Here is a 14770-nt window from a genome sequence, read left to right on the forward strand (position 1 = left end):
CAGATCAGTTTCTTTAACTTCTTCAGCTGCAGCAGCCCTACTTCTATTGGACTCCGCGATTGATCATCAGGTTCTTCCAACCCATAGTCATGTCCTTCTGGTCAAGATCCATGTTCTTCAAAGTACCATTCCTTCTAAAAAATAATAAATCAATCAATCAATCAATCAATCAATATCAAATACAGTTTAGGTTGAACAGGCATGAGTAAATATTGATCGTTTTGGTGAATGCAAAGTTTAATTCAAATTTCAAGTGAGGTTCCTATATCACCGAAACACATGGTTGAAGGGGAAATAATTAATAATGTCCCATCCACCTGTTCTTGCACCTTGCTCCCTGACAAAGGAACGTTAACTTTATTCTTTTGGAAATGGCAAGTTCGGAGAAGCTCCAACTTGCATCCTACACTGTAAAATAAATAGTATATTTTGAAGTTACCATGTGCAAACTCTTTACTTTGTTGAATGTTTGTATTCTTGTGGATACATACATTCATTCATATATATATATATATATATATACACATACATACAGCAACATCCTGTAATACGTGTAGTACACATTTTTGACAATAACAATCATTTTGAACAAATCAATGACAAAGAATAATATATATATATATATATATATATATACATACATATTCCTCCCCAAAATACCATTTTGATGAAGTATGTCTTATGAGCATTTTAAATCACACACGCTTATACTCGTTGTTATTATTATTTGTTATTGTGACGACATAGGTGGAGGAGGAGGAGGGCATTATCCATTGTGCACTGGAGTGAAGAGGGACCTTGCACTCTCGCCTGGTCTCCCATGGCATTGCTGTGAATAGAGGGGGGGGGTAGCTGAAAGCAAGAGGAAGAAGAGAAAAATGGGCAAAAAGAGAAAAGTGAAGAGCGAAAAGGGACGACAGAGAAGTCCACCATGGCAGCTTCAAAGTCCCGATTGCCTGTCATCCTGATCGACAGCCATGGCACAACACGTATACATACCAGAAGATCGAGAGCTGTGTAGGATTGAATTTACTTCTTCGAAGTTAACAACAACAACAACAATATCAGACAGAGGCTCCTCTTTCTTTTCAGAGGCCTTTGGTGTGTGGGTTTTTTGAGAATGGGTGGGCTATGGGTGTCGATGGAATGCAATTATATATATATTTGATTAGACGAGAATGAACGAAGGGATGAATATCCGGATGGATGAGAGAGGGTTTGACATGATTCGGGCGAGGAGCAATTTCAAATTTTGGTGCGTTGCGGAAATTGGGTGAGAGGAACCCCTGAAAAGAAGGAAGGGGGGGGGAGGAAGGGAGGGAAAGAAGGGCACGGCACAAGGGCGGGGGGAAGTGACGCGGGAGACATGGCTCACCCAGCAGGGGAGCACTGGACACGCTGGACTCTCTCTCTCTCTACGCCAGGCTGGCACTCCCGCAACTAACCCCCTCCTCCTCCGTCCAACTGAACCACGACGACGACGACGAAGACGAGCAGTAGTAGCCTCCCGGAGTCGGACCACTCAGTAGGTTCCATTGTCACCAGCAACCGACATCGACTCCTTTGCCTGCGTCGTCAACGAACATCGCCGTCGTTAGATGGCGACGAAGAGCAACAGGAAGGCATGCTGCTGGATGCGAAAGAGAGAGGGAAGCGGAGAGAACGCCGCATGCAAGGGATCACCTAACGTCATGATGTTCTATTATACGAGGGAGGGGGGGAGAAGGGAGCGAGCGAGGGCTTTGTTACTAGAATAATACCCCTTCGCTGCTTTATTATTGCGGCTATTCACCGTTCTCTCCCTCCCGCACTCCCCACCCCCCCCCCCCTCACTGCACCACCTCCGCCTCTATGCTTCCCGCTTCCATTCCCACTCCAATTGCCTTCTTTTTCGTTCTTGTTATTTTGGTTTCACCGATCTCTAATACTTCCGTGACCTGGTGCATTTTGCTGCCTCAACCTGGATCGCGCTCAAGCCAGGGACTCCGAAGAGGGCAGTGCTTAGACAAGCGGATATCTAGCTTCGAGCTGTTGGTTCTGGTCCTGATCCAACATTCCCTCCTTCGGCCAACTTCATTTCATTTTCTTCTTCGAGGTCCTCGTAGCGGAGGACTTGAACGCAGATACATGCTTTGCATGGGGTGATACGTTAGGTGCAAGTGGTTGGGTTGCGCGAACTGGATCCTTCATAGAGCGGGTTCTCTCTATCAGGAGTAGTTTTTAAGGTCTGGGAAAGGGGATCAGGTATACACAGTTTTTTCTTCTTGGTGCCGCTTTCCTACGATTCTGAAGTCGGAGGGGCGTGCATGAATCTGAAATCATTTCGAGTGCTTTGGCATTGAAGCACTCAAATGGAAGTTTAGCAGACTGTGGTGGTCCGTTCAGACGGGTGCCGTTGATTACACCAGATTTTTAGCTTTAGTGGTATGCTTCTGATAGTTCAACCACTTTAGTTTTCATAATCCGTAAGAACTGTGCTGGGATTGAAGAATCCACACCTTTCCGAAGTATTGGCTCTTATCGCCAACTTCGATGCTACGGACCTGAGTCTCGCTATTCTTCTACTCATGACTTTTTGCACCCAGCATCTTGTGAATCTGTAGGACACCGATAGGTGTTCAGATGGTGTTTAACGTGGTATCGTAGGTGTATTTATCAATACAAATGATTTTCCGCTCCTGGATCCTTTTAATTGAGGCGGGAGGTTCCTATTTTGTACTTCAAAACTCTTCAATGCAATGTCTGTCTTCAGATCTTCTGGGGAATTGAGGTGACTTTGTTTATCGTGGAGATTCCAATTTTCTTGGGGTTGCAGCCTTCTCTTGAGCAATGCGAGTCTCCTAACAAACCGTTCGCAATGTTCCTTTCGAATTCTTCGTGATAGAGACGCCTTTGTGCGAATTTTGGTGCTCAGAGCTTACAAACTGAGAACTTAGTGAAAACCTCCGTTGCATTCGTATCCGAGACATTTTAGTACAGGCGTCCCAGATAAATAGGTAGTTCGCAAACTCGACGATGGCCACTCTAACCCCTGGGGTTTTACTCAAGCTCCTGAAACATATCAACTCGGACGTGAAGGTCACTGGAGAACACCGATCCGCTCTCTTGCAAGTGATTTCCATTGTGCCAGCTCTTGCGGGGGGCGAGCTCTGGCCAAACCAAGGATTCTACATCAAAGTTTCAGACTCGTCCCACGCCACATATGTCTCTCTCGGGGAGGAGCACGACGATCTAATTCTCAGCGATAAGCTGCAGTTGGGGCAGTTCATTCACGTGGACCGACTCGAGGCTGGATCTCCGGTTCCACTTCTCCGCGGTGTAAGACCTCTTCCTGGACGGCACCAATGCGTAGGAAATCCAGAAGATCTGGTTGCGACTGTAGTCCCGACATCATTCAGTTTGGACACCTCTTTCCAACCCGATCTCTTTCAACCCGACTTGCGCACATCGGACACTATAGACAGGTGGGTGAGGTCCTGCGCTGTCAAGAAGTTTTTTCTTATTTTGATTTTTCTATGGATGAAGTCGCTGGCCTTAGACTCATCGTCCGCTCAGCATGGATTTGACGTGGAATGCGTGGTTTGACAGGTTCGACCCGTCCTCAGCTGAGAGCATCGCTGGGAAGAACGCAGAAAGGTCGAATGGTCTCGTTGGGAGGTCTAATTCTACTTTATCCAACAGTTCTCACAAGTTTTATGACGTTGACGTAACGGTTGAGAAGACGATTGAGATATCGTCTGATGACTTTGGGGCTCAACTCAGCGAGAGGTTGGCTCGAGGCACGATGTCAAGGAATACTTCCTTCAAGCCACATTCCTCGATAGAGTCTGTGAGATCTAACAACCCGCAGGAGGAAGGAAGGCCTCTCTCCAGGTCCAAAATGCGGCAAGACAAACCTAAAGCATATGTAGATTGCACCTCAGTGCAGAAAGAGGTGACCAAGAATTCGTCCCCTTCAAGGTCTCAATCTATCATGAGTTCCCTATTTACTGACAGAAGATCGCCCGCCTCTTTATTCACAAGAAGCGTGGTGGCTTGCCCTGAAGATCGTATTATTCCCTACAGAGACACTCCTGTGACATCTAGTAGAGCTAAGCAAACATCGCCCATCACCAAAAGGTCGGTCAGTACTGGCAGAGTTGTTAATGGCTTGGATGCTACCAAGAGGCGAGGCTCACTTGGTTGTACTGGTCGAGCTGCTGAGCCTGTGAATGTGGCTGCCAAGAGTGTCCGCAAGAGCTGGGAGGGCGCAGCAACGAAGAACGGGAAAGACCGCACTCAGCCTAAGCCCTCCATCAAAGATGTTAAGGCAACGCTCTGGTCTTCGGTGAGGGTTCATTCCTCCCTTCCTCTCAATTTCACTTAATTATTGCTCATATTTGCCAATTTTCACTCAACTTCATTTCCTGGCTAGGCAGTCTTTGAGATTCAACGGGTTGAGCATCTCATGAAAGATTGCACTACATGTAACTCTCCTCTAAGATGTTTCGTTTTCTTGCAGCTTTCTGGGTCGAGGAACAAGCTCGTGGACTGCAACTCAAATTCCTCTCTAGATGGGGGTCCGGGTTCACCGCATGTAGGACTTGGAAAAATTAAAGTTAAAGCAGACAGCAACGTCTCTGTTAACGGCCCTGGATCTCCCACACATTCCATTTCAAGTATAACAACATGCAACGATATTGAAGTGTCAAGTATCCTGGGACTTTCGAGTGGAAATTTCTGGGAGTCACTTCCGGGAAACCTGGCGATGTATGGAATGGTCAGTAATTACCACTTGCGTCGTCGACACTCTACTTTCTTGCTTCTAAGCTAAGGGAACTGTTGTGTGCGCCTGTGAATGATGACTCGATTGAGTGATAGTTGATAATTTCTGCGCTGGATGATTCAATGAACTCAGTTTGTGCGGAAGCTCACTTTTGAATTCGCTAACTTTTCAGGAGGCTTTGCAATCGAGGGAGACCGCAGCATTGGCAGCAGTGGACGCTCTGCAAGAAGCTTCGGCAGCAGAGAGCGTTCTTCGAAGTCTCAGCATGTTCGCTGAATTATGCTCTGTTGCGCGGACTGACCATCCGCAACCATCGGTAGAGCAATTTCTGAGCCTTTCCCAGTCCCTGAAGAATGCTGTGGCGGTATCAGATGCTCTATCTACAGCTCGGAATTCGGCAGAAATGCCCACCCCAACGGAGGATGCCAACGACGTCTCGTATGATAAGGCACAAGTAGTGATGGATAAGTCACGAAGTGCCACAAGCTGGGTCAATGCAGCTCTTACCTCCGATTTAGCCTCGTTTTCAGTACAGAGCAAGCAAGCAGGTTCAGGTACACATCGGAACTTTCCCAAAAGAGCCAGTAGTCAGCAGTTGCAGGTCATGCTTGACAATGGCCCAAGTACGGTGCCCAGGGGTAGGAGTTCCTCGCCTTCAATGAGCAGCAGGGCTACATCATCTCCTAAGACCCGGGCTGCCCTGGCAACTGTGACGAACGAAAAGAAGTCTGCTGCGGAATCAAGATCACATTCTCCTGTCCCTGTGTTGACTTCCAGACGTTGCAATGCAATTAGTAGAATTGGGCTAGGAAAGATCACCAAAACATCGAGCAAGGTGGTCCCGGAAGCGCAACCACCTGATCAGCTTAAGATACCACCGCCTGCACCAACGCCTGCGACGCCACCAGCTGCGTGGGTGAGGGGTAAGGGGGTGGCCGAAACCTCGGAGCTGGCGAAGAAGGTGCAGAATGAATCCCAACGGTGGTTCCTCAACTTCATGGAGGGTGCTCTTGACGTGGGCTTCCACATAGCCACTTCAGGTATTGGTGAAAGAGAAGATATCTATGGTGCCAAGGTCATGAGCCAGCAGGAGAATAGCCACATTGCTACCATGTTGTCGCAATTGAAGCGCGTCAATGACTGGTTGGATCAGGTGGGCGATGGATTAGACACCAAGTTGATTGAAACCAAAGCACGGCTGAAACGGAAGATCTATGATTTCCTCCTCCAGCACGTTGAGTCCGCTGCTGCAGCTCTAGGCAACGTCTCATCTGTCACCGTTTATTCTAAGCCTCAGCTCGTGAATTGATAATCAGCTCTAAATCTGGTAGTTTGTCCAAGTTTCTGGTAAAAGCACGAGTGCTTATATGTTCGTCTTTGCCGGGAATGGGTTAATATCAACTGAATATTGTTGAGGATACATTCTTCACTTAGGAAGTGGATACAACATGATTCTTCACAGGTCTTGTCAAATAGTGGGTACAAAAAATAGCAGTATGCGTAGACTAGATGCTTAACAGGTCACTATTCTGGAAGCCTTGCGACTACGGGAATCCGCGAGTAATGTAGATGAGGGTAAAGGCTGCCATGCTGACCTCAGTGACACCTACATTCACCTTGACTACGAACTCGATATAGTGTAGTAGAAAACATCTAAGTAAACCTGCTTTTGCGTTGCCGTCAGCAACACCAGGCTCACCAGGCCCGTGTACATTACATTTTGGTCAGTTAATTCTATCTACTTTTGAAAGGTTTTCTTTGAAAATCTGATTATCTGAAGGATGGAGTACTGCAATTCAAGGTTAATATTGACTAATGTCTATATGACTAGGGTATTCCAAAAATGATTCAGGTGCGATGCGTTTCTATTGTTGAGTCATTTCATGTGGAAAGCCTCAAGAAATATGCTACAAATTGCCTCAAGTACTGTTATCATTATATGTAACATTCATTTGAACTGAACGTCGCAAAGACATTATAGGTGAAACTTCACATGTGCATCTTCGCAAGTTTAAATTTTTATATTCATTGATTGAATTATATATGTCGACATCGAGTACTGAACATCTAACTGCGCATACAATTTGGAGACATGAAAGATTTCATTCTTTCTTAGTAAAGAAAGCACAGGAAATTGTGGCTGCTAAAAATTCACAGCTTTTTGGTATTAAACCTCTCTATGTAATGCAATTTTATATGCGTGAAAGAAAATTTACTGTGCACCAGGTGACTTCATGTCACAGGCGATCGATATTCAATTTATTTACTCAGGCTTGATGCACAACATTCCGCTCCCTGATTCTTGATCAAGTGCGTACTGTCGAATACCACTTACTGCTTTTTGATGATCCATTGCTGAAGTGCTCATATTTAGCGTCAAAGTTGCTCCTTGCGCCCAAAGCTTACATGCGTCCAATAGATTACTACGATGCGCTCTCCTGCTATTTAAGATGATCGCAACCCGCTTTTATACCACAACAGAAACAAAGCAGAACAGACATTGAAAATTGATCAAGCGTCTACATAAATGAAAAGGAATGGAGGTATTTCTCACTTGAGAGACAAATCCAGGTGGGCCGCGGCGTTCCAAATGCTGCTGTTCAAGTTCACACGTTGCTTGTTCGTAGAGAATTTCCGTTGGGGTGAATGAATCCTGATAAACTGTTCACAACAAAATGGTCCAGTGTGAGGTTGGTAGCATATGATGGATACTTTAACGACATTCACAAGGACATAGGAACTACCTGTAACCCACCCTATTTTTTCCAACTAGGATTCTAAAGTTGGGTATGGAAATGGTTGCAGATTACCCCAAGACACTCCATAGTTTGATAGTAGGCTCTTCCTTGGAGCGGCGCATGCCCTCTTCTTGATTCTGAGAAATATCTGGTCCTGCATGAAGACAACTATTCACGAAGTCAACATATGCAGTAGGATCAACATCAAGGGCTCAACTCCAACATGATGGGCTCCCTAGGAACATGGAAGTGGAACATACTCTATGGCCTATGGCCTACCAACTTCTTTATATTGGTGCAAGTAATTGTGTTTCTTATGAATGGTACATAAATTTCATGGTTTTCAAGTAACGAGCGCCTTCACCGAAAAGGTCGAAGAATATACGAATTGGGTAACTGATTCATACCATTCGAGGTAACCAGGATCGACAGTGAATCCATAAATGTCCACCATCTCGCATACTGACAGTGCAAACTCTATTGCCTTAACTCCTGTTCCTTTTGCTGATTTTCCCAAGGGTGCACCAACCATTAGGTATACTGGGTTCAAAATGGGAACCTCCTGCAGCGGCGTAACGGCATAGTATTACTGATATTGATGCAGTTGCGCGATAGACATTCAAATCAGCAAAATGCACTTGGTGAAGTACTCTCGACCTTGTTGCTCGTACCCGTATCATTCGGCTCATGAAGTCGTGGATAGTTGTCTTCACGATAATGGTTTCCTGCGCAGACGCTGATCAACGCAGAAGACTCAACACATCATACCGATTGCAGTATGAACCATTATGGGATGTAAATTTACACATTGCCTCATGGTCCTCCTTACCCGACAATGCTACAATTTTGTCAAGAGCTTTAGCAGATCCACGATTTAGAATTCGAAATGTGGTCTTCTCTCCCACGTAGTGAGTGTAGTTCTGGAGTGGCAAGAGCACCAATTTATAAGAAAACTGAAATGCTGTGAAGTGTCCTTGCAAACCCAGCTAATTCCAAGGTGCTCAGGGAGATTTCCTTACCTCAACAGGGGCACCATTCATTCGTATGACAGCGTCAAATTCATCGATCTCAGCCCCAAAAAGATCCTGGAGTAGGTCATTTGAGTTTCCCACCACTGCACATCGACCGTATTGACGGGGGATGAAGGGAGGTGTGGAAGGAATTACTGGTGCCAGCTTCTCGTTGCACAATGTGATGTTGGAGCACATGCTTCTGCAAGTAGGAAAGATGTATGGTATCAGTGGAGGTGTTTTCAATTACCATCAACTCCAACAGGAGGATAAAATATAAAGGATTAGGGGTAAAGCAGACCTGTAGCCTTTATTGATGCGCTTCCAAGCATAATCTCGCCAACCATTTGGGAGTCCGTCGATATATTCTCTGGTAAGTATTGTGATGCTGTTTCGCACCTGGCACGAGGGATTAAGGTGGTGGACTCATCACAAGCTCTATCAGACTTTTTCAAAGATAGAAGAAAGCGCAATGGCTCACAGCTGTAGCAAAAACCAATCACAAATTTCGGAATGTGCGAACTTCAGTCAACATAATGTATGATACGAGACAAATATTTTCAGCATGTGCCTGAGGAGTAATATGATTTAACATGAGTAACGAGCATTTTGCACTCGAATCGTCTTACTCAAATATTTGAATTCAGGTCAATACTAACAAGTTGCAGCACATGAGATGCAAAAGCGAGTAGTTTGACAGAAAAAGATGCTGCGAGGGCGAAAGATCCTGCGTCGTGCCTTTTCCCACAGACCTATCAGGCTGCAAAGGTCAAATTCGTAGACAATACCCTCCAATTCTCCAGATGCTGGCTCTTTCTGCACTACAAAGGAATCAAGAATTGGTGCCAGCGTTAGTTGTGTCTCGTCCTTCCTATCAAAAATAGAAGAACATTCGTCATTCTGTGAAAGGCAACAGACAACTAAATCCTGTAATTGCTTACCCAAATTGCTGCGGAAGGATCAGTGAACAATAATTTCACCTTGCACTCGGTAACAGGGCGGACATCCATTCCCATCCCTTTCTCCCTCTGCACATGGCAAGTAAACATGTCCTTGAATCGAGCACATTTTCTTGTCTGAGACATAAAGCTTGAGCTCAAGCGTGTAAAAATGCAGTCTACAATAATTTTGGACTCAAACGTTCAGAATCTTGATTGTCAAAAGAAATCTATACTGACAGAAATAGAAAACCAGCACGCGTATAACGGTCTTCATTTCTGTTGGTGGTTAAGCATTTAAGCAAAATCACATCGACCTGAAGTGCCAAAGTTCATGTGTCAACAACTTACAACACATTGAATAAACTCCTGCTGAAAGTTAACCATTGTTGAGCGATCAGCATCCAAGTTCATATATCGGTTCGACCGTGATCTAGCTGCACAGTACAGCAAGGGCGAGACAACGTTCAAACCAATTACTAATTCAATAATTTGAAACAATCAGTCGACATAGGTCGATGGAGTTGATCAGTTAATTCCCTTCAAGCATCACAGTTCAACTACCAATGGAAGCAAATCAGCTCTATACTTGGGAAGAAAGTACCGTTTGAAGCAAGTTTGACGTAATAAACGGCAGAGGACACCAATGCGAGCATCAACAACTTCAACAACCGTGATGGAGCTCGCTCAAGCTTCGTCATGGAGGACTACGGAATATTCTGAGTCCTCACCTGGATGTTGAGTCCCAACCACTTGCAGTAGAATATTCTGACTTGCTCTAAAACCTATTCCAAACAAACTTACAAATGTGAAAGGTAGAAAACGTTAATGAACACGGTCATATCTCGGTATTTCTATTCAGCCCTCCACTGTTTACTTGTAAGCTGCAATGATGTGTACGGATGCACCGCAACCTACCGGCGATTAAGGACCACGATGAGATGCTTGTCTGTTTCTCGTTAAATACAAACAATTGAAACAACGGAGCATTGCTGATGGGTACTGCTTCTGTGTATTGAATGCCGACACTGCAGCGTGGTGTAGCTCACATTTTTCCCAACATGACCAAGATCGAACAAAACATTCCAGTGGATGTTTTCCCGCTTCGTCCCTTACCCCCGCTATGCTCTTTAAATTTAAAGAAGAATAGAATAAAAATCAGCAGGTTCTTGGCATCAATCCTTAAAGCATCATTCTGGGCCTTCAATAATCTAAAAACCATAAGGAGCTGCGCCGTTCATTCAGTAGGAGTTGGATACGCTTCTTTACTCAGAAAAAGAGAGCAATAAAACTGATTGAGCACCTGCAACTTGGGTGTTTCCCACTTTGCGTCATTTTTAAACAACACTCGTTTTAGAAAGAACATTAAAGAGATTTTGCTCAAAGCTCTTTCAGAAATGTTGCCAGTCGCTAAACCATAAATTGGTGATGAGCAATGGGAAGGCGGAGACAAATTCCGTCTGAAACAGTCTTGTTCGGTGAGCTAGACTTGAACGGAAGGTGTAAAAGTGTAGGGTTACGATGCACTGCGATGGAGAGGTTTGCCGGATCTTACTGGTGATGCACGAAGACCTATTTCGCATATTTACCAAACCCCCACTCCTACTTTCACCTTCATCCGCAACCAGTTGGCCTCACTCGCGCATAGTCTCTTTGCCAGGAATTTACAGGGATGCCTGCTGAATGAGATTTATGAGGTCTCCTTGTGTCCATTTCCGCCCCTACTCGTACTCGTCTCACCTGGTTGTTAATGCCCAAGTTTATTCGGCAGTAGACTCCACCAGGTCGGCATCCGACTTTCTGAGTGAAGCATATCTCCAGGTTTCTTGAATCTCTGCTATGTATAATGCTTTGCTCTATTTTTCCATTTGGAGGGCAGTTGCAGAGCTAAATCTTAGTGGAGGCTTAGAGAGAATAATTGTAGATGTCTTGGATTTCTTTTTTGAATACATTTCTGTAGACGTTTGAAAATTGAGCTTGGGCGGAAATTGTGCACATGAAGTTGGTGCTGGTGTTTTCCTCAAGGTTCAACGATCCCAGATAGTTGCGAAAACATTTTTAATTCTCTGACTGGGTGGGACCTTAGATACGTCCGGACAATCCAGTACCTCCTGGGTAACTTGCTTAAGAAAGGAGTGTTGCTGTTTTGTAAAGGAAGTTCATCTTCTAATTTTGGTGATATCCTGCAAGAGTATCGCAACGCCCGATTTTGCGATGTATTTTTGCGTCGGGGCCTGGCTTTGCACAGAATTGTCTTTTAGTCGGAGCCCCGATCAAATTATAACCGAGTTATGGAAGAGCGTTGTGGGATGAAAGCATTAACGTAGGAATACCTTAAACCGTGTCAGGCCCTTGAACCAACTCGTAGACCTTGTCAGAAACGGCGTCAGAAATATTCCGAATGGATTCCAAGTCCACTAATGATCGGCAGATTTTACAACGACGAAGGCGGTGGTTTTGTGCGATGGAGGTGGTGGTTTAACCTGTTTTCACGGACGGTTTTTCTCAAGTCTACGACTCGGTTCAGGGGTAAAATGCAAAAACTGCTTTCATAATTTTTATCAACTCAACCACTGCGGCGATTCAATTTTTTTTCTTCTGCAGCACATCAGAACCTTATTTCTCCACCCAAAACAATTTTTTTCCCCCAAACCCCCCCGAGATAGCTGAAAAATCTTAAGTTGACGGTTTAAGGTATTCCTACGTTAATACTTAAATGGAGAGATACAGAAGGAACCATCACTCAAGCAATCAGAATTTCTCAATAGGTTTATGAGCGTCTTAACTTTTTCATACCACAATATTATACGTAACTAACGGGGTAATGAATGGGCACCTCGATGGACTGATAAATGACTCTCCTCTGATTTGTTCGAGCAGTGTGGAACTGGTTTTTGCAGTTGCAGGTGCATGTGGAGAAGTGTGGTGAAGATGCTTCGTGAGTGAATCTGGGGGAGGCGTCCTAAGGATTGCAGACGGTGAAATTAATTTTAGTGTCTTTGTTTCCATTCTACAGATGCACTAGCAGGGTTGCATCTGCTTCTATAACAAATGTGTCACCCCTCGACAAGTGAATTTGTGGACATGCTAAGAGAAGTTTTCCTTTGAACAATTACGAACGGGGATTCACCAGCACAGAGCCCACTGATGATAAGAGGTTTCCTGGTTAGAGTCGGAACAGTGAGCAGAGCAAAATGTTGACCCTACACTGTCCTGTAGACATCTCATGGCCCAAGCTGAGGCTGCTGTTTTGTCTCTGTAATTCTGCTTCAAAATCGACTATCTTATTATGGATACCGAATCAGACTACAGAGCATTTGTCTTTGCTTCTTTCACTTCCAAGGGGGATTGTACATGAAGACTTGGGCAACACACGCTGCTGTGCGCTTGCAAGTAATGAGGAGCTAAGAGCAAACTAGGTCGAAGGAATGGGCGCTCTATGAGTTGCATGCTGACATTGGCGTAAAGAGTGTGGTCAGATAGGTTTTAACGCACAGATGCCACTGGAGAAGGACCGCACTGCATCAACCTCTGTAGGAGCAGCCACTGCGTGAGTGACTCAGAAATCATTGATGGATTAGTAACTTTGAAATGTGTCAAGTTGCTTTGTTAGCAGTAGGTCCATGAGCTTATCAAGGTTTACAGTCTGGCAGTCGATTTATCTTTGGCCTCTCTTAAAAGTAGCATAGTGGCAGTGTTAGATTGGAGCGGCATTCTGCGTGTTTCCCGCGTGAGCGATGGTGGTCCTCGGATCCTTCGACGGGGTTTTTGTTTAACCATTTTCGTATTCAATTGGTACACATTCTATCATACAAGCCAGTAGTTATAGAATTACCAAGACTTGTGCATGAACAAATTTTGAAGAAATCTCAGGTCATAACGAGTGTTCGTCTGCGCTGTAGGTCAAAAAATAGTTTCAACAAAACCTCGGGAGCATTATTTTGAATTTTCATATTGATTTAGCTGCATATGAAGCAGAACTTTTTGTAAACACCTTTAGTTATGTATCGAGATCAACACAATCGTGATAGGGTCTAATCGGACTGTTAAACGTCCTGATCAGAATAACGTCTGTGCTCAGCAATTTTGTTGGTTCCGATCAGGATTCAGCCCAAGGTAGTAACTAGTAGGGTTTACTTACTATGCTGAGAGTATGGTAACTAGTTGGGTAGTTTTTGTAAACCCCACTAGGTACTCCGTGTGTGTGTGTGTTTTTGACTTTTTGTGTTTTCTTTTTCTTTTTCATGGGTTTATTCACTATGCTAACAACCAGCGTCGCTTGAAGATGTTTCTAAAAAACTGTGAACGTCATGAGACTAGGACACAATGTGTTGTTGAAACAACGATCATGGATGTTATAATGTTCGAATGCAGGTTCTGCTTTGATCAATATACTTTACCCATTAAGCAGCACATGGTATAAGTCTCAGAAACACGAGGTTCTTAGGCCACATCAAAAAGGTAAGCTTCCGATGCTTTTCTTGGCGGTTGAATGAAGTCTCTGTTACTCATCAAACTGATTTTTATTACCAACTTGTGATACTTGTTTCATCGCCCTCTCGATGGAGGATTTTGATGTGCCCTGATACAAGATCTTTAAACAGAGATTGGCAGGGAAGAAGCAATTTGCATAAATTGCATTTTACATAATGACGATAAACTTTCTGGGTAACAGTACATCCCAGCAATCGTGCGCCACAGTATAATAGCGGGGAAATTCCTAAGATGTGGCAGTCATCGATCTATCGTTATCGAATTTGGAGAGCATAAGGGTGAATACTTTACTGAAGGGTGATTCTCAATTAGAGGCCTTTGAAGAGAGGGCTTATCACAATGCTGAGCATTAGCCTGACCATATTGTACCGATATCAATCTTTTAAGGTACAGATGAAAAAACTGATTAGAGCAGAAATCATTTTCTTTCGTTCCACTCATTAGTCACTTGTATACACATATCCTAGGCTCACCGTCTGCAACTTGTGAGAAAGTATCTATGTTTGAAATTGGCTGAAACTTTGTTGATGATGCAATGTTCATCTTGTCGGTTTAATTTAGACTAGCTGAATGAATGACCACGTTTCCGAAGCCATTTGGCGGATTACTGAAATTGATGATTGGACTTGAGATAGAATTTGATGTTTTCTCTAGCAATTAGGAAAATGTGGTGCACGTTTCCACACTTAGAAGGAAGCTTCTGCTCACGGAAATCGCATGGTTGAATCCCGAAAGAGCGATAATACAACCCGAGCTGTGACACGGAGTAAGAGGGGCTCAACTTAGCCAAAAAGGCAGGGACATGTAAGCACTACTTTTTGCCAG

General features: G+C 44.3%; 2 protein-coding genes and 1 long non-coding RNA gene across 5 annotated transcripts; 2 read left to right on the plus strand and 1 right to left on the minus strand.

Moving 5' to 3' along the window:
- The first annotated feature begins 1836 nt into the window (after positions 1-1836).
- On the plus strand, positions 1837-6544 carry LOC112284445 (protein CORTICAL MICROTUBULE DISORDERING 2). The gene is made up of 4 exons (XM_024524237.3): positions 1837-3464; positions 3589-4327; positions 4502-4759; positions 4938-6544. The coding sequence occupies exons 1-4, from the start codon at positions 3016-3018 to the stop codon at positions 6072-6074; spliced, it is 2583 nt and encodes an 860-aa protein (XP_024380005.1). The 5' UTR covers positions 1837-3015; the 3' UTR covers positions 6075-6544.
- A 215-nt stretch (positions 6545-6759) lies between these two features.
- Positions 6760-11147, minus strand: LOC112284192 (sialyltransferase-like protein 2). Of its 3 annotated transcripts, none has more exons than XM_073535018.2 (14): positions 11007-11147; positions 10370-10760; positions 10056-10236; positions 9803-9888; positions 9455-9541; positions 9252-9329; positions 8815-8912; positions 8523-8715; positions 8333-8423; positions 8175-8239; positions 7911-8065; positions 7576-7657; positions 7320-7426; positions 6760-7203 (listed from the first exon to the last, which is right to left on the minus strand). In XM_073535018.2, the coding sequence occupies exons 3-14, from the start codon at positions 10150-10152 to the stop codon at positions 7029-7031; spliced, it is 1314 nt and encodes a 437-aa protein (XP_073391119.1). In that variant the 5' UTR covers positions 10153-10236; positions 10370-10760; positions 11007-11147; the 3' UTR covers positions 6760-7028. The 3 variants fall into 3 exon arrangements, with proteins under 3 accessions (XP_073391119.1, XP_073391118.1, XP_090108355.1); XM_073535017.2 differs by having other exon boundaries at positions 6760-7206; XM_090252229.1 differs by lacking the exon at positions 11007-11147 and having other exon boundaries at positions 6760-7206; positions 10370-10792.
- On the plus strand, positions 10964-14740 carry LOC149988605 (uncharacterized). Its single transcript, XR_016504324.1, has 4 exons — positions 10964-13001; positions 13147-13246; positions 13826-13912; positions 14056-14740. It is a non-coding gene; the product is annotated as an uncharacterized LOC149988605 (long non-coding RNA).
- The last annotated feature ends 30 nt before the right edge of the window (positions 14741-14770 follow it).

Source organism: Physcomitrium patens, chromosome 7 (genome assembly GCF_059467195.1).
Source record: "Physcomitrium patens ecotype Gransden chromosome 7, ASM5946719v1, whole genome shotgun sequence".
Taxonomy (NCBI): domain Eukaryota; kingdom Viridiplantae; phylum Streptophyta; class Bryopsida; order Funariales; family Funariaceae; genus Physcomitrium; species Physcomitrium patens.

What these genes read in the sequence shown, in the direction of transcription:
- LOC112284445 (XM_024524237.3), top strand. Translation starts at nt 3,016, where the DNA reads ATGGCCACTCTAACCCCTGGGGTTTTACTCAAGCTCCTGAAACATATC. An exon ending in ACATCGGACACTATAGACAG is followed by an intron (nt 3,465 to 3,588) that starts GTGGGTGAGGTC and finishes GTGGTTTGACAG; the next exon opens with GTTCGACCCGTCCTCAGCTG. An exon ending in ACCTGGCGATGTATGGAATG is followed by an intron (nt 4,760 to 4,937) that starts GTCAGTAATTAC and finishes CTAACTTTTCAG; the next exon opens with GAGGCTTTGCAATCGAGGGA.
- LOC112284192 (XM_073535017.2), bottom strand. Translation starts at nt 10,152, where the DNA reads ATGACGAAGCTTGAGCGAGCTCCATCACGGTTGTTGAAGTTGTTGATG. An exon ending in AGGAGTTTATTCAATGTGTT is followed by an intron (nt 9,542 to 9,802) that starts GTAAGTTGTTGA and finishes TGCCATGTGCAG; the next exon opens with AGGGAGAAAGGGATGGGAAT. An exon ending in CGCATCAATAAAGGCTACAG is followed by an intron (nt 8,716 to 8,814) that starts GTCTGCTTTACC and finishes TCCTACTTGCAG; the next exon opens with AAGCATGTGCTCCAACATCA.